Below are 27,560 nucleotides of genomic sequence, written 5' to 3'. Positions count from 1 at the left end.
CTGATTTTTCTGTGGCAATGTTATAAGTCCCAGTGTCTGATCACTAGTTTCATGGGTGTTGATAGTCAAGGCATGGAACAGTGGTTTTCTGATAATGATCGGTGTGAAGTACAGTGTGCTTCTGAAGCCAGAAGCAGTAAGGAGGCTTCTTGCTCAGGAGGCTTCTTATCTGTGGTGGCTTTCTTGACATGGCAGTTTTGTAATTATGGTGGCTTTCTGATTATGCCATGTCAATATGGTTCTGCAGACTCCAGCATTAGGACCAACTTCCCAGTTTTCAGTTTGCTTCATGCAGCTGGCTCTTGGTGGGTCAGTTCTGCAGTGTATCTTTGGGAATCATTCCTGAAAGCCCCAAATACATTATTTCTCCATCCCCCCCCAACAATTATGTAAGCAGACAAATGCCTAAATTAGCTATCATGAATTTATGTAACTTATCCCCAGATCAATACAGTTTTCCAATGTCTATAGGAAGAGGTGAAAAGTTATCCTAACATTGGAGGTGCTCCATAATCTAGTTCCATTTTGCAAACATAAGCACCTTTACAATATCTCACAAATTTTCTGTGTCAACAGCACATCATTTCTGCCTCACATCTTTGCTTGCAGTTTGTCTTCCTATTTCTTTCATCTTGTAAATCTCTTTCTGTTAGGTATTGCCAGCAAGCTACAGTTTTGGCATTTTATTGTTTACAAATTTCTATAGGCACTTGAATTTACAAATATCTTATATATCATTTCCTGTGCATACTTAGCTTAAAATAATTTCTTATTTTTTTCTAATTATAAGTGGAAAACTTATATACGTCTCAGACAAAATAGAGAAACAATGAAAATCACATGTTATTTCACCATCCATACCATTAGCACTGTTTGGATGGGTACCAATCACTTTTTTGGCACTTTTTCTCTATTTGTATATATTTATGTAATCAAGTAAATACTGTAATGATACTTGATAAACTGCATTTTTCAAATAATGTATCCAGAGCACATTTCCAGGTCAATAAGTATGAAGGTACATTATTTAAATTTTTGCCCAGTACTATCAAAGTAATTTAAGTCTTTGCAAGGTTAAAATTATAATGCAGAACTATATCAAACTTTTGAAAATGTAAGTATGTTTTAAATTACAAAAGCTCCTTTTTATGAGATAAGAATTACATTGACTAGAAGTAAACTGGAGGCTACAGAATGGAGACTTAAAGAATAGAGATTTGTTGTCCCCCGTGTTCCTGTTAAGAGAAACAATGTATATATAATAAAGTATAATTGCAACTAAGAATCAAATGGTTGGTGTCAAGGTAACTTAGGAAACTTAACACTGGTCAGTTTATACAGCACTTTAAAATTACCAACTCAGTGCAGACCTTTAAGACCCTGTGCATAACATTGTTTTTTGTTTTGTTTGTTTGTTTGTTTTTTGTGAACGTTGCCGCCACGTATCTGCATATTGCAAGCATACTTTATTAACTTGGCAATTACAGTCCAGTAGAACCTTTGAATCCGAGAATAATTTTGTCAGAAAGGGCTACTAAAGTGACTGTACTTAACAGATGGAGTAAGAACATGAAGAGTAAGGACATTCTCTTACATCAACAATAGCATTATAATATCTAAGAAAATTTATAACCCTGTCATGCGATAATCGATATTTTAGTTTTCCACTGTTGCTTAAAGCTCTGTATAGCTTCTTTGATCTTAACCAGACTCTGATCAAAACTCACACATTGCATTTGGTTGCTATGTTTTTCTCTCTCTCTGTCTCTCTCATGTTCTTAATTTTTCAAGTCAAGTTAATTGAGGTATAATTTACAGCAAAAGTTACCATTTTTTGAGGAGCACAGTTCTAAGAGTTTTGACAAATACATATAGTCAGGTAACCACCACCATAAACAAGACATAAGTTACTTCCACCACTGCAGAAAGTTCCCTCCTGGCTCTTTGCAGTCAGGGTCTTCTTCTGCCATGACATCCATCCTCTGGTAACCAGTGATCTCATTTCTGTTCATATAGTTTTATATAGTCATGTACAGGGACTCATACAGCAGATGGCCTTTGATGTCTGGCTTCTTTCACTTAGCATGATTTTTTTTTTTTTTTTTTTTTTTTTTGCGGTACGCGGGCCTCTCACTGTTGTGGCCTATGCCGTTGCGGAGCACAGGCTCCGGACGCACAGGCCCAGCGGCCGTGGCTCACGGGCCTAGCCGCTCCGCGGCATGTGGGACCTTCCCGGACCGGGCACGAACCCGTGTCCTCTCAACCACTGCGCCACCAGGGAAGCCCGATTTTTTTTTTTTAAATATTTATTTATTTGGCTGTGCTGGGTCTCAGTTGTGGCATGCGTGCTCTTGGTTTTGGCATGCGGGGTCTAGTTCCCTGACCAGGGATCAAACCCTGGTCCCCTGCATTAGGAGAGCAGTCTTTTTTTTTTATTTTAATTAAAAAAAAATTTTTTTATACAGCAGGTTCTTATTAGTTACCAATTTTATACACATCAGTGTATACATGTAAATCCCAATCTCCCAATTCATCACACCCCCACCCCCACCCGCTGCTTTCCCCCCTTGGTGTCCATACGTTTGTCCTCTACATCTGTGTCTCTATTTCTGCCCTGCAAACTGGTTCATCTGTACCCTTTTTCTAGGTTCCACATATGTGCGTTAATATACGATATTTGTTTTTCTCTTTCTGACTCACTTTACTCTGTATGACAGTCTCTAGATCCATCCACGTCTCTACAAATGACCCAATTTCATTCCTTTTTATGGCTGAGTGATATTCCATTGTATATATGTACCACATTTTCTTTATCATTGGGAGCTCACAGTCTTAACCACTGGACCACCAAGGAAGTCCCTCAGTATGTACTGAGATTCATCTGTGTTGCTGTGTGCCTCAGTAGTTTATTTTTACTGCTGAGGAGTATTCCACAGTATGGATGCATTGCAATTTATTTATTCATTCACCAGTTGATGGGCACGTTGCCAGTTTGGGTCCATTATGAATAAAGAAAACTTTAAGTTGTAATTGCAACTATGTTATAATTTCTAGAACAAATTGATTTTTGGAGTGTCATTTTTAAGGTCTATTCTTTAAGATAATTTTAACAATTACAAATTTGAAATTATCTGCAACATAAAATCATAAGTAACTAAAAGTTTCTACTTCTCTTTCAAGCTAAATTTCTGTATACCTTTTTCTCCATATACACATCTAATACACATAGTTCCATGGATACATAAACACACACACACACACACACACACACACACACACGCACACCCCTTACATAGATAAGTAGTTGTGATGGAAAACTTCAAGATTTTAGTCAGCTGTCATGGCAATTCATAGGGATTGATCTTAATGTTTTTTTGGAGGGGAGGGGCCTGTAATGACAAATCTGGGTTTTATAAACATTACTCCATCAACTAGCAACCCTATTTTAGGATGCTAAAATTATGGAGGGGCTAGTAAATACTAAGACAGATGCAGAGGGAACTGAAAAGTTTGGGAACTGTGGAATCTGCATAACTTTTTATTTTCATAAGGGTGCAGCTCCAATTTCTCTCTAGAACAGACCAGTTCATTATCTACATACCCCTGCATTCTATACCAGTATGTCATTTCATTTCAAGTTTCTCAAAATACCTCTGAGAGTTACTGTTTCCAGTGGAAGCTGGGGGATATAATTTTACACGTGGAACTTTACATCTATGACTATGCTTGCTAAAATTTCTCACTGAGAGTATAGTGATTAAGTGCTCAGTTCTGGAGTCAGAATGCTGGGGTTCATCCCCAGCTCTGCTGTTTAATGGTAGTGTGACCTTGGGCAAGTTACTTAAAGACTGTCCCAGTTCTGTTGTCTGTAAAATGTGGATATTAGTCCTCTTTTCTCATAGGAATGTTCTCAGAATTAAATAAGTTACTTCATGGCGAGCATTTATGACATAACTTGCCATACAGTATGCACTCAATAAACGATAGTGTATATTATTAACTATTCCAAATGTGAGACCAAATTAAATAATGTAGTCTGGTTGGCAAAACTTCTCCTAGACCAAGTATAAAAATCTCCATAATATTGATAACACCAATAGCATTATTTATTGAATTCTCACTATGTTCTAGGCATTTCAATTAGATCTTAAAAGGAATTAATCCATATCTCAACAACTTTAACGTTGTTCCCATTTTACAGACAAGAGAGTTGAGAAACTTATAGTTTAATTAACTTGCCCATTATGGCAGAATTAGTGGAGGAGTGTGGAACTCGGGCTTGTCTGATTTCAGAGTTAATTCTCCATCCCTCTTTCCTACAAAAAAAAAAAAAAAAAAGAAAAAACTTCTTAGCAGGTGATAACATTTGTTAAAGCATTGCAAGTTTTAAAAAATTTATTTGCTCAACTCTTGGTTAAGGAATTTATTCAATAAGTAATGCATTTTTATTACCTAGTTATTGACTATATTCCCTACACTGTACATTTCATACCTGTGACATTTACTTTGCAACTGAAGTTTGTACCTCTGAATCTTCGTCACTTATTTCTCTCCTCCTCCCACACCCCTCCCCTCTGGCAACCACCTCTTTGTTCTCTGTATCTATAACTTTTTATGTCTTAAGTTTGCTCATTTGTTTTGTTTCTTAGATTCCACATATAAGTGAAATCATACAGCATTTGTCTTTCTCTTGTCTGACTTACTTCATATAGCATAATACCCTCTAGGTCCATCCCTGTTGTTGGAAATGGTAAAATTTCATTCCTTTTTATAGTCCAGTAGTATTCCATTATTTATATAAGTATATAAATATATATATATGCCATCTTCTTCATTCATTCATCTGTCGATGGGCACTTAGGCAGCTTCCATATCTTGGCTATTGTAAACAATGCTGCTATGAATATTGAGATGCATAAATCTTTTTGAATTAGTGTTTTTGTTTTCCTTGGATTAAATACCCAGGAGTGGAATTGCTGGATCATATGATAGTTCTATTTTTAATTTTTTGAGGAATATCCATTCTGTTTTCCATAGTGGCTGTACCAATTTACAGTCCCACCAACAGTGCACAAGAGTTCCCTTTTCTCCACATCTTTGCCAACACATGATTTTTGTTGTCTTTTTGATAACAGCCATTCTGACACGTGCTTGCAGTTTGTCTGCAAGTGATATCTTGAAGTGATATCTCCTTACGGTTTTGATTTGCACTTCCCTGATGATTAGTAATGTTGAGCATCTTTTAATGTGCCTATTAGCCATCTGTATGGCTTCTTCGGAAAAATGTGTATTCAATTCCTCTGCTCATTTTTTAATTGGGTTGTTTCTTAGATGTTGAGTTCTTTGTACATTTTGGATATTTACCCCTTATTGCATATATCACTTGTAAATAACTTCTCCCAATCAGTAGGTGGCCTTTTCATTTAGTTTATAATTTCCTTCGCTGTGCAAAAGTTTTTAGCTTGATTTGGTCCCATTTATTTATTTTTGCTTTTGTCTCCCTTGCCCGAGAAGAAAGTAACCCATTTTCTGATGTAAATTCCCTTGAAAATTTTTATTAAATCATAAAAATAGGTCATAGCTTCTTAGAATCATAAAATGGTCAGGTCTAGTCTTCAGAGCATCTAACTTAACTTTCCTATTATGTAATTAAGGAAACTGCCAGAACGGTGCCAGAGCTTGTCCTACATGACATAGCTAGTCCACTGAGCAGGTTTCAAGACTCTTCAGGACGTCACACTTAATTGATATATACTTACACAGATCATTTTGTTGGCAATGCCTCACAAAAATATTACCCACATTACCCACATATTTGGAAAAAAGAATACCTCATCCATCACCATTTTTACTGTACCATTATTGCTTTCAGAGAGATGCATAAACCGGCTGGGGTGTGGGTGACAGAGCCTACACAGTAAAACATTACTCTTCAAAGGTCTTCTGCCTCTTATCCTTCCAAGTATTACTTTTTACTTTATAAGAGAACCGTCAGGAAGTTTTACACCTTCTCTGCGTGGGAAGGAGAGAGAGACAGGGAGAGAGACAGAGAGGGAGAGGGAAAGAATGAAGCTGTGGTAGGGAGGGAGAGAGAGACGGGGGAGGGAGGGGGGAGAGGGAGGGGGAGATGGAGAGAGGAGAGGGAGAGGGAGAGAGAGAGAGAGAGAGAGGGAGGGAGAGAGAGAGAGAGAGAGGGGAGAGAGAGAGAGAGAGAGAGAGGGAGGGAGGGAGGGAGGGAGGGAGGGAGGGGGAGAGAGAGAGGGGGAGGGGGAGGGGGAGGGGGAGAGGGAGGGGGAGGGGAGGGGGAGGGGAGAGGGAGAGGGAGAGAGAGACTATGAAACTGTGGGAGTAAGGGAGTAGGAGTCACGTGAGATGGGGGAAGGGCTACGACGTAATGGGGCGGGGCTCTTGGGAGGAGGAAGGCCGGACTGTGGGAGAGTACCAGTGAGGGGGCGGGCCCCTAACGGCTTTCTTCGTTTGGAGTCGAAGGGCCCATTCTGCGCATGTGCAGCCCATTTTAAATTGCGTAGTTGGATGCGCGCGAGTGGGCGCGCTCCCGGGCGCGCTCGCTGGATCGCGGCTCCTTAGTTCCCGCCATCTACCGCCTTTTTCGCTTAAGGTGCTACTGGGTTTCCGCCTGGCTGCTCTTCGGGTGACTCCGTCCTCGCTGGGCTGCCTGGAGCTGCGGCCCGTGTGAACTTCCGCCCCCAACCCCTGCGCGGGCTGAGCCGGGCCGGAACATGGCCGCGTGGGGGCTGGTAAGTGCAGGCCGCGGACCCCGCGAGGCTGGGAGAGTGAAGCTTTGGGCAGGTGTTGTGGCTTCTGGGGGGTTTCAGTGGGGAAGCCGCGTGAGTTTTTTGAGCTCGGGAGTGATCGGGTGCCGATAGCTAGAGTTAATTTACTTGTCGTGTTTCCTCAATTCTTTTTGTAATCCCGGGCGTGACGGCGTCTTTCTCTTCAGAGAATCTTGCGATTTCTACTTTTTAGCCTAACTCCAGTTCCTAGTCCTCCAAATAATTTTCTGTCCTTAGAAGTATTGAAACGCCTTGAAAGTGTGCCTTTGCTTCAGAGTTGCTAGTGTAGAGAGGCGTCTGTTATTGACAGATAGTTTTCTGTGAGGCAGCTACTAGTTAAAAAGTGCAAGCTGTGAATGGCTGAAGGGGGCGGGAGCTCTTTTTTTGGCCTATTTCTGGACTCCCTTGGTATTCACTGTTCTATATTTCAGACTTCGTTTATGGTTACCATACTTTATACAACCCTTAGCAGCCCCTATCCTAAACTTGTGTTTTCTACTTTATCTCCCCTTTTAAGATCTTCAGCATGGATGAATAAGATATTCCCATTTATAATGAAGTTATATATGGATGCTTGTATGCATAAAAAGATGTATTGTGGAGAAAAACTGTTACCTGCCATTTCAGTAAATAACGAATGTTACCCACCTTCAAGCCACCAGCAACTGCAGCTGCCTGCAGGGTGTGCCTAAGGGGAATTAAGGATGGAGAAAAACAGGAAGCTGGCCCTAGATAGTTATGAGACTTATATAAGGAATAACTTCAATGAGCCCAGACTCTTGCATCTTCCCATTTATAGAGAAGCACTAAAAATCATTAACTTGAGGTGTCTGATTTTGATGTTTGACTACCTTTTTTTTCCCAGCCCAAACTCCTATATATCCTGGTCCCCCCCCTTACCTCTTTGGAGCAGTTCCTCAGAGCTCGCTGAGAGCCTGTCTACTGGGCTGTAGTCCTCAGTAAGGTCCCCGAATAAAACTTAACTCGCAAATTTTAAGTTGCCCATTTTTTTTCAGTTGACAGTTATATATAATGTAAACAATGCAGGTGCTCATAGTAAAAAGTACTCCTATACCACCCTTTCGTACTGTTGACTAACGAAAAATGCATGATTGCTGGGTCATATGGTAAGAGTACATTTATTTTTGTAAGAAACCACCAAGCTGTCCTCCAAAGTGGCTGTACTGTTTTGCCTTCCAAAATGAGAGTTCCCGTTGTTCCATTTTTACAGTTGTCATTGTTCCAAGTTTGGTCACACAACCAGATGGGTAGTGGTATCTGGTTTTAACTTGCATTACTGCTTGACATATGATGTGGAGCATCTTTTCTTATGCTTATTTGTCATCTGTATATCTTCTTAAATGAGGTGTCTGTTAAGGTCTTTGAACCAGTTATTTTTTAATCGGGTTTTCTTTTTGTTGAGTTTTAAGTGTTTTTTTATATTTTGGATAACAGTCCTTATCAGATGTGCCTTTTGCAACTATCTTCTCCTGGTCTGTGGCTTGTCTTCTCATTCTTTATCTCTTTTTTTTTAAACCATGATCTGTGTTTTATTTGTATCAGTGTTGGTATGTGTTTAAAATCTATGATTAATAATAATATTAATGATATTGTTAATAAACAACTTATTTTCTCACTGTGATCTCTGCCTTTCTGTTATGAATTTCTCCTATCTTTAAGATGATGCCCTTCAGAATATGGGAAGCTTAGACTGGTTGAAGTTTGTCTTAGTTCTGACATTGACTGCTTTTCCTGCTTTTCATGCCTCCAGTCAACCTTCTGTAATCATTGCCCTTGTGTCTCCTTATTTCAAAGTTCTCTTTCCTTCTCCCGGGGTATTGCACTTGGCTTCTCAGACTGAGGAGGAGAGAGATAGACAGAACTGAAGCTGGAAGAGCAGCTGCTGGTCCACTCTGCTGTGTTCTCATTCTTTTGACCAAAGTTCACTTTTATTTTACAACAAAAGTTCTCACCAGAGCACTAGTGCAGACACACTGACACAAAGAGAAAAATCATTTTCCCGATAAAACACATCCAGCTGTTCAGATAGTAGTGATTCTTCAGAGTGATATGGTAAGATGCAAGTGCCCTTGACACAGCATAAGTATGTGTGCCACCTCATGTGCAGCGCTCCTTATAGACCCAGCTTGGTTCTTCTCCGGTGTTTTCTCTTGGAGTTGTACCTGATTTTATTACCAGTTTTCATTCAGATCCATTGGGGCATGGGATGATTCTGCTTTTGTTCCTTGGCCAGGAGTCACTTGATCCTTAAAGTCTGGTGAGAAGACATGGCTAGGAGCAAATTCCCACAGTCCACTTTTAAAATACCTATCATAACCTTAGAGTTGTTTTGAGCCTTTTAGTTCTAACATCTGACTTTGCCTCATAACTCATTTGAAAGACAAGGGGAGAAGGGAGTTGAAAGATTATCCTCAGTCATTCCTGTACTTAAGTGGTTTCTAACTGGGTGTGATTTTGCCCTGTAGGAGACGTTTGGTGTTGTCTGGAAAAATTTGTGGTTGTCCTGAGAAAGCATCGATGAGGGGGTGCTAAGGGCATCTAGGTGGAGGCTAGGGATGCTGCAAGCATCCTCCCAATGCACAGGACAGGCCCTCACAACAAAGAGAGTCAGCCCCAAATGTCATTAGTGCTAGGGTTGAGAAACCCTGCTGTATTGTATATTATTTTCTTTGAGAAAAATAATCTCACAGTGAATGGAAGAAACTAAAATTGAAATTGAGTGAAAAATGAGTTGAAATTGCAAGTTTTTGAATGTGTATTTATTTTGAAAATCAAAAAATTTTGTGTTCTAACTTTTAATTTAAAATTAAGAGACCTCTTTTGTCTTATTCACCACTTGTTTTCTAGTGTGCCTAAATAGCATTTGGCCTTGTAGTAGGTGCTCGATTTCATATTTGCTGAAGGAAAGAATTGTCTTAGCTTTAAAATTTTTCTATTTAAAAGAGGAACAGAGTACTTTACAGGTGTTATTTAATGTTCAAAAACATTTAGTGTGCAAATATGATGACTCTATCATTTTATTTATTAAATTAGGAGAAGAGTGACCTTAAATGAGGCCTTGGAAGGGAGTTAACTAACATTCTCAGGGTTTTACTTAAGTGTTTCAGAATGCTGAGTACTGATGAGAGACCTAAGTGCTTGAGTTAATTTTCCATCAAATGACTTGTGATAAAATGCAGATGTGTTAGATGTCTTTTTTCCTTAGTTTGCTATCTATAAAATAGATTTAATCTTTTGCTCCTTAGGTACCTCCTGAAGATAACAGGCTGTGTGAAACACTCTCACCTTCTTTAAAGAAAGACACTTTTATCTCATAAATTTTTGGTCTTATTTATTTGGCATATCAAAAAGATAACAAAAAATGGTGTTTGTGTGGTATACAATGCACTCGGCAAGGCTCTGGGAAGAATATAACCTAGCTTAAAACAAAGTTTCTGCTCTCAAGTTTCTTAAAATCTAATAGAGGTCTTCATCTTTCTGAATAATTCAATTCAAAAGTGAAGCAAGGTGGCAGCAGTCACCGTGGGTGGGAAACTACAGTGGTCCAAAGTTGTGTGTAGGAGCCTTAGTAGAGTCAAGAGCGAGGCTCAGCTCAGGATGTCAGAGCATGAGTGGGGTAAAGAGAGTGTTCACATCGGGTGGGGTCATTTATATCCCATTGGGCCAAGGAAGAGTGCAGCTTACTAAACATTTTGTATTGGTAGCAGTTTATTTATTTTAAAAAGCATACTATTCTTCCTATTACCACAAAAGTTTCAACTAGAAAATTTAACTTTATAGATTTTACAATTAAAAGATAGGACCCAAAGTATCACAAATATGCTCTCCACCTCCAATTTCAGCATGTCTATGTGTTTTATTTTTCCTGTTGCTTCCATTTATTGGGGCTGCTTCTTTGTTGGGGTTACCTCTTTTCTCTTTCTGGAAACATTCTAGCATCTTTTTATCCTCAGTTTTTCTGATATTTCATTCTTAACTTCCTAGGTATTTATCTTATGCTGGCCATTCACTCCTCATCCAGGACAGTATCCTCTGAGCTTACTTTAGGCTGCTGCTTTTCTTCTGTTTCATCAGTTATCATGTTTCATTTGTTTTCCATCTTCCAGAAATCTGTTATATTTGTTTGTCCACAGATGGCCCTTTCTTCCATTCTCTTATTTATTTATTTATTTATTTATTTTTGCGGTATGCGGGCCTCTCACTGTCGTGGCCTCTCCCGTTGTGGAACACAGGCTCTGGACGCGCAGGCTCAGCGGCCACGGCTCATGGGCCCAGCCGCTCCGCGGCATGTGGAATCTTCCCGGACCAGGGCACAAACCTGTGTCCCATGCATCGGCAGGTGGACTCTCAACCACTGCGCCACCAGGGAAGCCCCCCATTCTCTTTTTTCATTGTCGTTTGATGCCAGTTTAGTCCTTTACTATTACTTCAGAGGGATCTCCTTGCAGGAAAAGGAGATAAATAGATATTGTTGGTCAACCAACTTGAATTACTGGAAGCCCAGATAGTATGATTTTGATGATGGAAGAGGTATGGGGGGAGGTGGAGGAGGAGGAAGAAGAGGAGGAAGAAGATGGAATAAATCCAAAGTAAGGAAATAGTATAAACAAACATTTGGAAACAGTGGATATGAGACAAGTTCTTTTTCACTTGATCCAGAAGATATTCCTCTTTATAGTATTATAATAGGCAGTCAGCAAATACTTGCTGAATGAGTGAATAAAGATCTTAAACTTTCACCAGATTGATGATTTACTTTTCTTTCAGGATCATCTCAAAAATGACTATAGAAGAAGATTTTGCCGACCTTCCAGGTGATTTGTGTACTTAAACTTTTAAGATGATTTTTATTTGCATCTTTGGAAAGTGGAATTTTTAAATGAAGAAAGGAAGAACTATTACCTCTGACTAAAATAATGATTTATGTACCCACTGGTTAAGTATAGTCATCTTAGTTATTTTATATTAACAGAGAAATATTAATGCAGGCAGTTCAATGACTTAATGGAGGTGAGAAAAGAAATTCGCCTGATAAATGATGGACCAGGAAGAGGCAGTTTCAATTCTGACTAAATGACAGCTATGGAGAAAGCACTCTAGAGTGGATTGAATGGAAATAATAGAAAGATGCAGTTTATTCCATGGGGCTAAAAGAAAAGGTGGGTGTGGTTCTAAAAGGGCAATAGAAGGATCTTTGTGGTGATGGAACTGTTCAGTATTTTGACTATGGTGGTCATATCTAAACCTTCAAATGTAGTAAAGTGTATAGAACTAACTATATACACAAACATAAACACGCATATGAGTACGTGTAGAACTGGAGAAATCTGAATAAGATTGGTGGATTCTGTCAACATCAGTATCCTGGTTGTGATAGTATACTATATGGCTTTGTGAAATGTTACCATTGCAGGAAACTGGATAAAGTGATCAAGGGACCTCTTCTATATTATTTCTTACAACTGCATGTGAATCTACAATTGTCTCAATACAAATTTTAATTAAACAATTTATACTGATTCATTAGCTCCTTAAGATTAAAGGTATTGAATAGAAGTGCATTTGAGATCTTGGAGGGAAGACTGTGTTACTTGGAGCTGATAGGACTTGTGACCATAGAGTCTTTATTAAAGAAGCATTTCAGGATTGATTGAATATGTTCAAAAAAGTTTATGTTCTTGTTTAGGTAGAGCAGTAGTCTAAAACAGCTTTAGATATGGCTATTTAGTCAGGGTATATAATTGTTAATGTAGACAATGACATACTACTTCACATACTTTTCTGGGAACTCTTGGACTGTCAAATACTTGTTTTATCCTCAGATAATAAAGGTGATATTTTTCCCATTAAGTAAAAATTAAGATTTTATAATAAGGAGATATGGAATTTTCAAGGTAGATGTTAATAAGTAGCAAATATCTTTTGGAGATGATATGTTAACATTTTCCCTTCTTTCCTTCTTATTAGGGCACCTGACATTAATACAGAGCAAGGCCAGAATATACTGGAAATCTTACTAGACTGTTTTGAAGAAAAAAGTAAGGTTTCATTTATGATGGATTTTGAGGGTTGGGATGGATGAAAATGTAAATTTGTCTATTAATACCAAATTCAGCAAATATGTTCTAGCATTTCAATATATAAAATATTTTCCCAGGAATTTTTTTTTTTTTTTTTTTTTTTTCTCCGGTACGCAGGTCTCTCACTGCTGTGGCCTGTCCCGTTGCGGAGCACAGGCTCCAGACGCGCAGGCTCAGCGGCCATGGCTCACGGGCCCAGCCGCTCCGCGGCATGCGGGATCTTCCTGGACCGGGGCAAGAACCCGTGTCCCCTGCATCGGCAGGCGGACTCTCAACCACTGTGCCACCAGGGAAGCCCCTTTCTAGGAATTCTGAGTACATATGCAGTCCTTCATGTACCTTCTGGTATACTGAAGATAATACTGGCAAAAATGAGAATAATTTGTTATTCCCTTTAGTTCACACTAGATTCCTATAGTCTGGAATTCCATAAATAATTATCATACACAAGAGAAAGTATTTCATTAATGGAAATAAATGTGCAGAATTATTGGGATCACTGGAGAGCTTGAGATAATGTTTGGTGATTTGCACCCCTTTCTAAAGAAAAGAGTATAATGGCAAAAACTTTTCCTAGTGCTGGTCAGCGTCAGAAGGTATTGGAATAAAAGAATAGGCCAACCAAAGAAAAACACAGTGGAAAAGTATCTTTTCTTTACAAGTTCTGAAAGAAGAACTGGCACATACTTCTTCAGGAATCTTGCTTGTCTTTTTCAGTCCTGATGCCTTCTAGGAACATTTGAATATTGAATTGATGTCTGTACTTAAGTTAAACTAATTGCGCTTAAAAGAGTCAAAAGACTTCTTCACATATCATGTAGGGCTTCTTTTAATTGTAACCAAAAAATTTTATACATGTTCTCTTTTAACTTGTTTTAGGTCTTGCCAGTGATTTTAGCACAAATTCCACAAAATCAGTGCTTTATTCAACACCTAAAATAAAAGACATTTGTGTTCAGTCACCAAGTAAAGAGGTAAGTCAAAAAGGAGAACTGGTACAAATTTAATAGTTTAGTGAGTGAACAATACACAATATATAGTTAGATACATTTTAGTTGTTTGTAAGTCTTATTCTTAAAAAGGAACCCTATATTCCCATTGAGTTTATATAAAATTGAGATATTTTGTGAAAATTTTGGTCTGACCTTTCCTGTGTTTGAAATTGGAGGTCTGGGAATTAGAATTATCAAATTTTAACACAATTATTTTTCACTCTTACTTAAATGATGCCTAAATTAGGTTTTTAGGAAAGTGGGCAACTACTGAAGTTCCTAATCCAGGTTGGCAAGTTTGGTTATTTTCTGAAAACTGAAGGCAATTTGCTAAACAGGGGAATCAATCTTTTATTGATTATATATCTTAAGAGGATAGGTTGACCTAACTCTACAAAATAGCAGACTTTAGAATAGAGTTTTTGAAGCTAATGATTAAAGACAAATTATTCAAAAGCACAATACTAATTAGAGAGAAGAATTGTATATAGACATACCTTGTTTTATTGTGCTTTGCTTTATTGCCCTTCACATATAGTGCATTTTTTACAAATTGAAGGTTTGTGGTAACCCTGTGTCAAGCAAGTCTGTCAGCGCCATTATTCCTACAGTATTTGCTTGCTTCATGTCTCTATGTCATATTTTGGTAATTCTTACAATATTTCAGACATTTTCATTATAATTATATTTGTTATGGTGATCTGTGATCAGAGATCTTTGATGTTACCATTGCAAAAAAATTATGACTTCCAGAACTCTCAGATGATGGTTAACATTAAATATTTTTTAATTAAGGTATGTACTTTTTTTTAGACATAATGCTATTGCACACTTAATATACTACAATATAGTGTAAACATAACTTTTATATGCACTGGGAAATCAAAAAATTCATGTGACTTGCTTTATTGCAGTACTCGCTTTATTGGGGTGGTCTGGAACTAACCCTGCAATATCTCTGAGGAATACCTGTAGTTATAGAAATAACATTCACTAGAAACTTGAATAAACAAATAAACACATAGAGCCTTTTGGTTCCAAGAAATGAAGACATCCATTTCTGTCAGAATTGAGAGACCTTCTTTATTGTGATAAATTATATTGATTTTTGAAAGTTAAATCAACTAAGTTTCCTGGGATAATCTTGACTTGGTCATAAAGTATTAACCTGTTTTGATTTGGTTTGCCAATATTTTTAAAATTTATTTATTTATTTATTTTTGGCTGTGTTGGGTCTTCGTTTCTGTGCGAGGGCTTTCTCTAGTTGCGTCGAGCGGGGGCCACTCTTCATCGTGGTGCGCGGGCCTCTCACTATCGCGGCCTCTCTTGTTGCGGAGCACAGGCTCCAGACGCGCAGGCTCAGTAGTTATGGCTCACGGGCCTAGTTGCTCCGTGGCACATGGGATCTTCCCAGACCAGGTCTCGAACCCGTGTCCCCTGCGTTGGCAGGCAGATTCTCAACCACTGCGCCACCAGGGAAGTCCCAGGTTTGCCAATATTTAAGATGTTTTCATCTGTGTTCATGAACAATATTGTCTTTTTTTTTTTTCTCTTTTCTCAAAATGTTCTTGTTGGACTTTGGTATCAAGGTTATGGTAGAGGTTCCACTTTTAGGAAGGATGTAACAGATTGCAGTAAGTCAACACTCCTGCTGAAGAGCTGGTTAAAAAAATAATAATAAAATGCAAACAAATCATGTTTTTAGAGACATGTGGAGCTGTGGAAGCAACAAGGACTAGATGAACTAAAATTTCAAAGGGTGGAATCCTTAGAATATGAGTTGATGACTGTTGGTCATTTTCTTCCCTGAGAGTATCTGTTAATTTTGGGCAAAAGCTGAGGATTTTAGGTTGGTCCAGACAGTGTGAGTCCACTGAGGGAAAGCAGAGATTTTGTCACTTGTGCAGGGATGGCATGACAAATTGGAATTCTGGAGGTGCCTCAAATGGATAGCCACTTTTCCTTAAAGAACATTTGTAAGTTCTGCGGTAGTAAAGAACTTTAGGCCAGAATGGTGGACTGAAACATGTAGTCTTGCTGTGCTAAGAAGGTAAAGTCCTACTGCAGGAAAGTGACCCACCACCAATAGGCATTTGACACATTTTGAACAATTTGAGGCCAGAGGCTAAAAAGTTGAGCAAAAACCTCTAAAGGGCTGAACTGAATATCTCACAATCTTTAAGGGCTAAATAGGCTCACTAGGCTCTCAGTAACCCAGGAGAGGGCATTCTGAAGAACAGGGCAGGTTACGAGTGGACTGAGTCTTACTAAAATGTCATGTCAGACCCAGCTCAGTCCTTGAGAGTAAGGATCTAATCATTTCAATCCAATCTGTTTAAAAGGAGAAAAGGAGAACCTTCTCTATAGAGAGAGATTACTGGGAGCTTCTACTTTTTTTAAAAAAAATCAAGCCTTTTGTTTTGAGATAATTGTAGATTTATAGCAGTTGTAACAAATAGTAGAGTTCAGGACTGTGTATGGTTTACCTAGTTTCCTCTAAAGGTAACATCTTGCAAAACTATAGTACAACATTACAACCAGGATATTGACTGATACAGACAGGTTACAGAAAAATTCCATCACTATAAGATCCCTCTTATCCTTTTATAACAAGTTACTTCTCTCTCACCCTTACTCTCTCAACTCCTGAAACCCCTAATCTAGTCTTCATTTTTACAGTTTTGTCATTTCAAGAATGTTGTTTAAATGGAGTCATATAGTATATAACTTTTTGGAATTGTTTTTTTCACTCAGGATAATTCTCTGGCGATTCATCCAGGTTTTTGTGTGTATCAATAATTTGTTTCTTTTTATTGCTGAGTGGTATTTCATGGTATGGATATACCACAGTTTGCTTAGCCATTTGCTTATCTCTTAGTTTTCTCTTGATTTAGTTGTCTTGGTTTTTAAATTTGTTGATATTCTGTGCACCTCTGACTAATTTATCACCAATTTCTGTGACAGAGTTATAAATGTTTTCTCAGTGTATATAGACACATCAAGTAATTTATCATTTTCAGTTTTTTTCTGGAGCTATTCTTCCTAGATCTCTCTTCTCTATTTTTTGTTTCTGTCCACCTTTAGGACTGTCACGTAAGTGTTGTCAATGTGATTTCCGTTTATCATCCAGGGAAGTCCCTTCTCTTTTGTCCTGTTTTGTAGCTCATATTTCTTGCCCTCTTTCTTTTTTTTTTTTTTTTGGTGGGGCTCATCCTTTAGTAGCGTTCTGAGAATTTAAGACCTTAAATGTTTGAAAATACCATGACTTTACCCTCATGATGGGTAATTATGTGTATAGAATTCTAGGCTGGAAATGATTCTCTTTCAGACTTCTAAAGACATGCTCTATTTTTTTTTAAAGTTTCTTGTGGTGTTGAGAATATTGCTCTGATTCCTTGATCCTTTGTGAGCCACTATTTTTTCATGTTTGCAACCTTTGAGAATCTTGTCATCTGTCTTTATTGATTTGAAATTTCATGATATTCCTCAATGTTAGGTTCTTCTAATTCTTTTAATTAAGATTTCTTCTAAGAGTTTCTGTTTCATACAAGTACCTTTTTTGCTTACTTTGCTCATTACCTTTTACACTAGAGCTTTTTGTCAAATGTCCAGTGGTCCAGTGATCCTTATCGGTCTTACTTTTAAGGATGAAAAACTAAAATGGTGATTGGAAGCTGTATTTGCAGAGTTAGAGTTGTACATTGGTAGATTTCACCATGGTATGATTTGTTTGGGCCACATCATTGTGGATGTCCAGTTGTTAATATCTGCAGGTTTTTTTCTCTTGACTTGATAAGTTTTTCTGACAAAGAATTCTTTCCTGCTTAGGGGTCTGATTCTAACTGAGTGTTCTCAGCCAGGTGAGCAAGGGGAAAGGTGCAATTTGAATACTTGCACTTAATATTTCTGTTTTCAATGTGTTACTCTTACCTTCAGTTATATTTCATGTCTTTGAGCTCACAGTCTCTCTGATTCAAAACTCAAGGGAGTAAACATCTAATCTTCTGTTTGGGTAGGAAGAGGAGGGACTCAGTGACTGACTGCTTTCTACACTTACATTTAAAAATTAAAAAAAAATTTTATTACAGAAATTTTTTTTATTGGAGTATAATTTTTTAAATTTTTATTTATTTTATTTTATTATTTTTATTTTTGGCTCTGTTGGGTCTTCGTTGCTGCGTGTGGGATTTCTCTAGTTATGGTGAGCTGGGGCTACTCTTGGTTGCGGTGTGCAGGCTTCTCATTGCGGTGGCTTTTCTTGTTGCAGAGCATGGGCTTTAGGCGCATGGGCTTCAGTAGTTGTGGCTCGCAGGCTCTAGAGCTCAGGCTCAGTAGTTGTGGTGCATGGGCTTAGTTGCTCTGTGGCATGTGGAATTTTCCCGGACCAGGGCTCGAACCTGTGTCCCCTGCATTGGCAGGCGGATTCTTAACCGCTGCACCACCAGGCAAGTTCCTATTGGAGTATAATTGCTTTACAATGTTGTGTTAGTTTCTGCTGTACAACACAGTGAATCAGCTGTATGTCTACATATATTCCCTGCCTCTTGGACCTCCCTCGCATCCCCCACCATCCCACCCTTCTGGGTCATCACAGAGCACCAAGCTGTCCTCCCTGTGCTATACTGCAGGTTCCTGCTAGCTATCTATTTTACACGTGGTAGTGTTTTTATATCAAACCTAATCTCCCAGTTCATCCCACCCTCCCCTTCCGCCTCTATGTTCACACGTCCATCCACTACATCTGCGTCTCTATTCCTGCCCTGGAAATAGGTTCATCTGTACTATTTTTCTAGATTCCACATATATCCATTAATATATGAAATTTGTTTTTCTCTTTCTGACTTACTTCACTCTGTATGACAGACTCTAGGTCCATCCACATATCCACAGATGACCCAGTTTCATTCCTTTTTATGGCTGAGTAATATTCCATTATATACACACACACATATATATAATGGAATATTACTCAGCCATAAAAAGGAATGAAATGGAATGAAATATATATATGTATATATATACATATGTACATATATATGTATATGTACATATATATGTATATATACACATATATACATATACATATATATACATAAAATGGAATGAAATATATATATGTGTATATATATATACACCACATCTTCTTTTATCCATTCATCTGTCAGTAGACATTTAGGTTGTTTCCATGACCTGGCTATTGTAAATATTGCTGCAGTGAACATTGGGGTACATGTGTCTTTCTGAATTACGGTTTCTCAGGGTATATGCCCGGTAGTGGGATTGCTGGGTCATATGGTAGTTCTATTTTTAGTTTTTTAAGGAACCTCCATACTGTTCTCCACAGTGGCTGTATCAATTTACATTCCCACCAGCAGTGCAGGAGGGTTCCCTTTTCTCCTCACCCTTTCCAGCATTTATTGTTTGTAGATTTTTTGATGATGGCCATTCTGACCAGTGTGAGATGATACCTCATTATAGTTTTGATGTGCATTTCTCTAATGATTAGTGATGTTGAGCATCTTTTCATATGTTTGTTGACTATCTGTATAACTTGTTCTGAGAAATGTCTATTTAGGTCTTCCACTCATTTTTTGATTGGATTGTGTTTTTTTTGATATTGAGCTGGCCGAGCTGTTTGTATAATTTGGAGATTAATCCTTTGTCTGTTGTTTCATTGCAAATATTTTCTCCCATTCTGAGGGTTGTCTTTTCATCTTGTTTATGGTTTCCTTTGCTGTGTAAAAGCTTTTAAGTTTAATTAGGTCCCATTTGTTTATTTTTGTTTTTATTTTCATTACTCTAGGAGGTGGGTCAAAAAGGACCTTGCTGTGATTTATGTCATAGAATGTTCTTCCTATGATTTCCTCTAAGAGTTTTATAGTGTCTGGCCTTAACGTTTAGGTCTGTAATCCATTTTGAGTTTATTTTTGTGTATGGTGTTAGGGAGTGTTCTAATTTCATTCTTTTATATGTAGCTGTCCAGTTTTCCCAACACCACTTATTGAAGAGGCTGTCTTTTCTCCATTGTATATTCTTGCCTCCTTTGTCATAAATTAGTTGACCATAGGTGTGTGGGTTTATCTCTGGGTTTTCTATCATGTACCGTTGATCTGTATTTCTGTTTTTGTGCCAGTACCATACTGTCTTGACGACTCTAGCTTTGTAGTACAGTCTGAAGTCAGGGAGCCTGATTCCTCCATCTCCATCTTTATTTCGCAAGATTGCTTTGGCTATTTGGGGTCTTTTGTGCTTCCATACAAATGAAAAAATGTTTTGTTCTAGTTCTGTGAAAAATGACATTGGTAATTTGATAGGGATTTCATTCAATCTGTAGATTGCTTTGTGTAGTATAGTCATTTTCACAGTATTGATTCTTCCCATCCAAGAACATGGTATATCTCTCCGTCTGTTTGTGTCATCTTTGATTTCTTTCATCAGTGTTTTACAGTTTTCTGTGTACAGGTCTTTTGCCTCCTTAGGGGAGGTATTCCTAGGTATTTTATTTTATTCTTTTTGTTGCAATGCTGAATAGGATTGTTTCCTTAATTTCTCTTTCTGATCTTTCGTTGTTAGTGTATAGGAATGCAAGAGATTTCTGTGCATTTATTTTGTATCCTGCAACTTTACCATATCCATTGATTAGCTCTAGTAGTTTTCTGGTGGCATCTTTAGGATTCTCTATGTATAGCATCATGTCATCTGCAAACAGTGGCAGTTTTACTTCTTCTTTTCCAATTTGGATTCCTTTTATTTCTTTTTCTTCTCTGATTGCTGTGGCTAAAACTTCCAAAACTATGTTGAATAATAGTGGTGAGAGTGGACATCCTTGTCTTGTTCCTGATCTTAGAGGAAATGCTTTCAGTTTTCCCCACTAAGAATGATGTTTGCTGTGGGTTTGTTGTATATGGCCTTTATTATGTAGAGGTAGGTTCCATCTAAGCCCACTTTCTGGAGAGTTTTTATCATAAATGGGTGTTGAATTTTGTCAAAAGCTTTTTCTTCATCTATTGAGATGACCATATGGTTTTTATTCTTCAGTTTGTTAATGTGGTGTATCACATTGATTAATTTGCATTTATTGAAGAATCCTTGCATCCCTGGGATAAATCCCCCTTGATCATGGTGTATGATCCTTTTAATGTGTTGTTAGATTATGTTTGCTAGTATTTTGTTGAGGATTTTTGCTTCTATGTTCAGCAGTGATATTGGTCTATAATTTTCTTTTCTTGTGATATCTTTGGTTTTGGTATCAGGGTGATGGTGGCCTCACAGAATGAGTTTGGGAGTGTTCATCTCTCTGCAATTTTTTGGAAGAGTTTGAGAATGATAGGTGTTAACTCTTCTCTAAACGCTTGGTAGAATTCAACTGTGAAGCCATCTGGTCCTGGACTTTTGTTTGTTGGAAGATTTTTAGTTACAGTTTAGATTTCATTACTTGTGATTGGTCTGTTTATATTTTCTATTTCTTCCTGGTTCAGTCTTGGAAGTTTGTACCTTTCCAAGAATTTGTCCATTTTTTCTGGGTTTTCCATTTTATTGGCATATAGTTGCTTGTAGTAGTGTCTTATGATTCTTTGTATTTCTGTGATGTCAGTTGTAATTGCTCCTTTTTCATTTCTAACTTTTTTTTTTTTACAAATTTATTTAATTAATTTATTTTTGTCTGCATTGGGTCTTCGTTGCTGCACGTGAGCTTTCTCTAGTTTTGGTGAGCGGGGGGCTACTCTTTGTTGTGCTGCTCATGCTTCTCATTGCTATGGCTTCTTTTGTTGCGAAGCACAGGCCCTAGAGTGAGTGGCTTCAGTAGTTGTGATTCATGGGCTCAGTAGTTGTGGCTCATGGGCTCTGGAGTGCAGGCTCAGTAGTTGTGGCGCACGGGCTTAGTTGCTCCACGGCATGTGGGATCTTCCTGCACCAGGGCTTGTACCCGTGTCCCCTGCGTTGGCAGGCATGATTCTTAACCACTGTGCCACCAGGGAAGTCCCTCATTTCTAATTTTATTGATTTGAGTTCTCTCCCTTTTTTTCTTGATGATCCTGGCTAAGGGTTTATCAATTTTGTTTATCTTCTCAAAGAACCAACTTTTAGTTTCATTGATCTTTGCTATTATTTTCTTCATTTCTGTTTCATTTATTTCTGGTCTGATCTTTATGGCTTCTTTCCTTCTACTAATTTTGGGATTTCTTTGTTCTTCTTTCTCTTTTTGCTTTAGGTGTAAGATTATATCATTTATTTGAGAGTTTTTTTGTTTCTTGAGGTGACATTGAATTGGTATAAACTTCCCTCTTGGAACTGCTTTTGCTGTGTCCCATAGGTTTGGGGCCGTTGTGTTTTCATTGTCATTTGTTTCTATGTATTTTTTATTTCCTCTTTGATTTCTTCAGTGATCTCTTGGTTATTTAGCAGCACACTGTTTAGCTTCCATATGTATTTTTTTTTTTTTACAGTTTTTTTCCTGTAATTGATTTCTAATCTCATAGCCGTGTGGTCGGAAAAGATGCTTGATACGATTTCAGTTTTCTTAAATAACGCGAGGCTTGATTTGTGACCCAAGATGTGATCTATCCTGGAGAATGTTCCATGTGCACTTGAGAAGAAAGTGTATTCTGCTGCTTTTGGGTGGAATGTCCTGTAAATTTCAATTAAACCTGTCTGGTCTATTGTGTCATTTAAAGCTGGTATTTCATTACTTATTTTCTGTCTGGACGATCTGTCCTCTGGTGTGAGTGGGGTGTTTTAAGTCCCCCACTATTATTGTGTTACTGTTGTTTTCCCCTTTTATGGCTGCTAGCATTTGCCTTATGTTTATGTTGGGTACATAAATACTTATAATTGTTATATCTTCTTCTTGGATTGATCTCTTGATCATTATGTAGTGTCCTTCCTTATCTCTTGTAACAGTCTTCATTTTAAAGTCTGTTTTGTCTTACATGAGTATTGCTACTCCAGCTTTCTTTTGACTTCCATATTTATGGAATGTCTTTTTTCATCCCTTCACTTGCAGTCTGTATGTGTCCCTAGATCTGAAGTGGGTTTCTTGTAGACAGCATATATATGGGTTTTGTTTTTGTATCCATTCAGCCAGTCTGTGTATTTTGGTCGGAGCATTTAATCCATTTACATTCAAGGCAATTATTGATACCTATGTTCCTATTACCATTTTCTTAATTGTCTTGGTTTGTTTTTGTGGGTCTTTTTCTTTTCTGCCTAGAGAAGTTCCTTTCACATTTGTCACAAAGCTGATTTGGTGGTGCTGAATTCTCTTAACTTTTGCTTATCTGTAAACATTTTGATTTGTCCATCAAATCTGAATGAGATCCTTGCTGGGTAGAGTAATCTTGGTTGTAGGTTTTTCCCTTTTATCACTTGAAATATATCCTGCCACTCCCTTCTGGCCTGCAGAGTTTCTGCTGAAAAATAAGCTGATAACTGTATGGGGATTCCTTTGTATGTTATTTGTTGCTTTACCCTTGCTGCTTTTAGTATTTTTGCTTTTAATTTAATTTTTGTTAGTTTGATTAATATGTGTCATGGTGTGTTTCTCCTAGGGTTTATCCTGTATAGGACTCTCTGTGCTTCCTGGACTTGGGTGGCTATTTCCTTTCCCATGTTAGGGAAGTTTTTAACTATAATCTCTTCAAATATTTTTTCTGACCCTTTCTCTTTCTTTTCTTCTTCTGGGACCCCTATAATTCAGATATTGGTGCATTTAATGTTGTCCCAGAGGTCTCGGAGACCGTTCTCAATTCTCTTCTTTCTTTTCTCTTTATTCTGCTTTTCGGCAGTTATTTCCACTATTCTCTTTCAGCTCACTTATTTGTTCTTCCGCCTCAGGTATTCTGCTATTGATTCCTTCTAGAGTATTTTTCATTCTAGTTATTGTGATGTTCATCACTGTTTGTTTTTTAGTTCTTCTAGGTCTTTGTTATATATTTCTTGTATTTTCTCGATCCATGCCTCCATTCTATTTGAGATTTTGGAACATCTTTACCATCATTACTCTGAATTCTTTTTCAGGTTGGTTGCCTATTTCTTCTTCATTTATTTGGTCTTGTAGGTTTTTACCTTGCTTCTTCATCTGTAACATATTTTTTTGTTGTCTCATCTTTTTATTTTTTTGGTGGGTGGGGCTGTGTTCCTGTCTTACAGGTTGTTTGGCCTGAGGCGTCGGCACTGGAGCTTGCAAGCAGTTGGGTGGAGCTGGGTCTTGGTGCCAAGATGAGGACCTCTGGGAAACCTCACTCTGATTAATATTCCCTGGGGTATGAGGTTCTCTGTTAGTCTAGCAGTTTGGACTCCGTGTTCCCACAACAGGAGCTCATGCCTGACCCCCAGCTTGGGAGCCAAGATCCTACAAACTGCACCGTGTGGCAGAAAAACAAAAGAAAACAAAAACAAAAGGCAAAAGTATAACAATAAAAAATAAAATAAAATTAGAAAAGTAAAAATTTATTAGAAAATATATATATAAATGAAACAACAACAAGGTAAAACAGAACCAGAACAGGAAAAAAAAAAAAAAGAAAAAACCAAACAAACCAGAGAAGGCCTTTGCTGTGGGGTGGCAGGACCTAGGTTCAAGACCCATGGGGCTGGAAAAGTCCCTGAGGGGGGCTTCCCTGGTGGCACAGTGGTTGCGGGTCCGCCTGCCGATGCAGGGGACACGGGTTTGTGCCCCGGTCCGGGAAGATGCCACATGCCGCGGAGCGGCTAGGCCCATGAGCCATGACCACTGAGCCTGCACATCCGGAGCCTGTGCTCCGCAACAGAAGAGGCCACAACAGTGAGAGGCCCACGTACCGCAAAAAAAAAAAAAAAAAAAGTGCCTGAGGGGACCTTGAGTGTAGGGGTTTCGGCCTGGGACCCCAGCACACTAGCTGGGGACCGAGAGCTTGGGGGAAACTCTGGCCACGTTCCCCTCTGATTCCCCAATCCTCTGAAGGTCTCTCCCTGTCTTGCCAATCCCCTCGCCGTGGGTGGGCCCCTCCTGAACATGGGAGCTCCTCCCCTCCCCCAGCCACCCCTCAGGGGCACTGGTCTTGTATTGCCTCTACTTTTCCTCCCCATGTGTCCCACCTGGTCACTTGGGGGTTCCTCCTGTCCCCATAGGTGTCTGAGGTCCCCCACTAGTGCCTGGTAGATGCTCTAGCTGTGTGGAGACACGAATTCCATGTCCTCCTACTCCGCCATCTTGACTCTGCTCCCCCCATACATCCTTTAACAACTCTTCCGTTTGCAGGCCCTACCTGGAGCCCCTCTTTTAGAGGTGCATTGTACCTTGAAAAACTGAACTTATGGGTTTCTCCTTAAACATAAATCTGTCAGCTTCTGGGCTTACTTCATTGTTAACATGTTTCTGGTCTTTCTGGGCTGCTCAGTTGCTACTAATCTGCTTTCCAACCTAAAAGAGTTTATTGATGTCTCTCATCTACTCCCTTCTCTTTCTCTTCATCCTTCTGGGTTTATACATTTAAAAAAATCCTTAGTGGGACTTCCCTGGTGATGCATTGCTTAAGAATCTGCCTGCCAATGCAGGGGGCACGAGTTTGATCCCTGGTCTGGGAAGATCCCACATGCCGTGGAGCAGCTAAGCCTGTGTGCCACAGCTACTGAACCTGCACTCTAGATCCCACGAGCCACAACTACTGAGCCCATGTGCCACAACTACTGAAGTCTGTGCACCTAGAGTCCGTGCTCCACAACAGGAGAATCACTTCAATGAGGAGCCTGCACACTGCAACGAAGAGTAACCCCCGCTCGCCACAACTAGAGAAAGCCTGCGCACAGCAGCAAAGACCCAATGCCGACAAAAATAAATAAATAAAATAAATTTTAAAAAAAAAGAATGCATTAAAAAAAATCCTTGGTGAGGTTTCAAAAGGGAGTAGAATATAATGAAAACTTGCTTTTGTTACTTTACGTAATTGAGTTCCCTAGTGTATCCGCTGAACTAGCAATGTAGTGGCTCCATTATTTACATATTTCCCTATTGGTAGAATTTTAGATTTTTTTCCCTCTATTCATTATAATAATGATGTAGTGAACACCTTTGTTTATGCCTCCTTGTTTGCATTTGTAAATTGAATTTCTCTAGGATATGTACTTTTAAAACGAAATTGTTAAGTATTGTCAATTTTTTCTTCAGAATGGTCTATTAGTTTACTTTCCCACTTGTAATGTGTGAATGAGATTTCTCTTTTCTAGAATTAAAAAATGTACGACTTGATATATTTCAAATTTTCAAAAGAAAACATGTTATGTACATAAGGTATTAAAAATAACGTAAATGAACACCCATGTGCCCGTTTCTCAATGTTAGAAATACCAGTACCTTTGAAGCACCTGTGTGCCCCTTTGTGATCTTATTCTTTTGCCTCTCCTTCCTGCACAGAGGTAACCACTGTGTTGAATTTCATGTTCATCATTCCCATCTTTTGCTTTATAGCTTTACCACACGTGCGTGTGTGCTGACATTTGTGTCAATATTTCTTTCACTACTTAAGACAGGTCCTGCTACCATTCACATGTTGGGTGCTTCACTAGATAGGACTCATGAGACTCCACTTGTAGTTAGTTGTACTCATGACTGAGATTTGTTATAGGCATATAGTCAGGATACACAGCCAGATCAGTAAGAGAAAAGTATGCATCAGGCAGAATATGGTGGAATCCATGTCAGGCGCTCCAAAGGGGCCACGCAGAGTGCACTCTTTGCATCCAGCAGTAAAATGCTATAAAACATGTACAGTCTTTCTGCCCTGGGAAGCCTTTTGAGATTTAGCCTGTTTTTATTGGGAGCTGGTTATATTGGTACCCTCTGCCCACCAAAATTCTGTATTCTCTGAAGGAAAGAAGGAAGGTGTTCACCATAAATCACATTGTTTATACAAACAGTCTAGGCAGGCTGGCATAACAGGTTCCAGTTGGTAATGGAGGAAACATTCTGAAAGCCAAGACTCTGTGTGCCAGCCAAGGGCTAGTCCTGTAAGCAGGTTTTTAAGTGATCAGGCCTGGTGCATTAACTCTTTCCTGCATAGAGTGAATTTCTAAATACTATATATATTTAGTGTTTTACATGTTTTTGCATCTATTCTGAACTTAACGTAAATGAGATTATACACTTGTGTGACTTTCTTTTTGTTTAACATAATCATTCATGTATGCTGTAGTTTATTCCTTTCACTGTTGTATTTGTGATATTGTGATATATGACTATACGGTAATTTATTTATCCAGTCTTCTGGCAGAATAGGTTTTTAAAAGTTGTTCAGAGCAACATTGCTTCTGTGATAGGTTATATGAAATTTCAGCTTTACTATGAAATTGGTTTCTAAGGAGTTAAGTATGCAGCTTTACCAGCTGGTTTATTGTTTTTAAAAATACTCTCTTTTTTCAATTTAAGAACAAATGTGTTTAATCAAAATTGGTAATTTAATAGAATAGATCTAATGTTGTATCTCTTTTAGACTCAGTGCCAGAAATCACATCCAAAGTCAGGTACAGTTTCTTCAAGGAAGAAAGAAGCCCCTCTGCAGTTAATTGTGGAACCAAGTGAAGCTGTCAACAAATCAGGTTGGTAGCATCCCCATGGGTGATATTTGCCTAGATATATTTAAAGAGTTAGGGGCTCCCCTGGTGGTGCAGTGGTTGAGAGTCCGCCTGCTGATGCAGGG

The 27,560-nt window shown here is 38.5% G+C and overlaps 1 protein-coding gene and 1 pseudogene across 3 annotated transcripts in view; one reads left to right on the top strand and one right to left on the bottom strand.

Moving 5' to 3' along the window:
• Positions 1 to 6,453: 6,453 nt before the first annotated feature.
• CENPC (centromere protein C) overlaps positions 6,454 to 27,560 on the top strand; it is a 91,361-nt gene continuing 70,254 nt past the window's right edge. For 2 of the 3 annotated variants that reach the window (XM_030880676.3, XM_030880674.3), the window contains exons 1-5: positions 6,464 to 6,758; positions 11,583 to 11,629; positions 12,783 to 12,853; positions 13,775 to 13,869; positions 27,354 to 27,459. In XM_030880676.3, the coding sequence (XP_030736536.2) occupies positions 6,741 to 6,758; positions 11,583 to 11,629; positions 12,783 to 12,853; positions 13,775 to 13,869; positions 27,354 to 27,459 (337 nt within the window). In that variant the 5' untranslated portion in view covers positions 6,464 to 6,740. Of the gene's footprint in view, positions 6,759 to 11,582; positions 11,630 to 12,782; positions 12,854 to 13,774; positions 13,870 to 27,353; positions 27,460 to 27,560 lie in introns of all 3 variants that reach the window. The other variant, XR_004044398.3, reaches the window with a different exon arrangement.
• Positions 8,929 to 9,084, bottom strand: LOC138842700 (large ribosomal subunit protein eL39-like; annotated as a pseudogene).

The sequence above is a fragment of the Globicephala melas genome, chromosome 5 (genome assembly GCF_963455315.2).
Source record: "Globicephala melas chromosome 5, mGloMel1.2, whole genome shotgun sequence".
NCBI lineage: Eukaryota > Metazoa > Chordata > Mammalia > Artiodactyla > Delphinidae > Globicephala > Globicephala melas.
The sequence above is the reverse complement of the archived record's forward strand: the minus strand, read 5'-3'. Positions and strand labels throughout refer to the sequence as shown.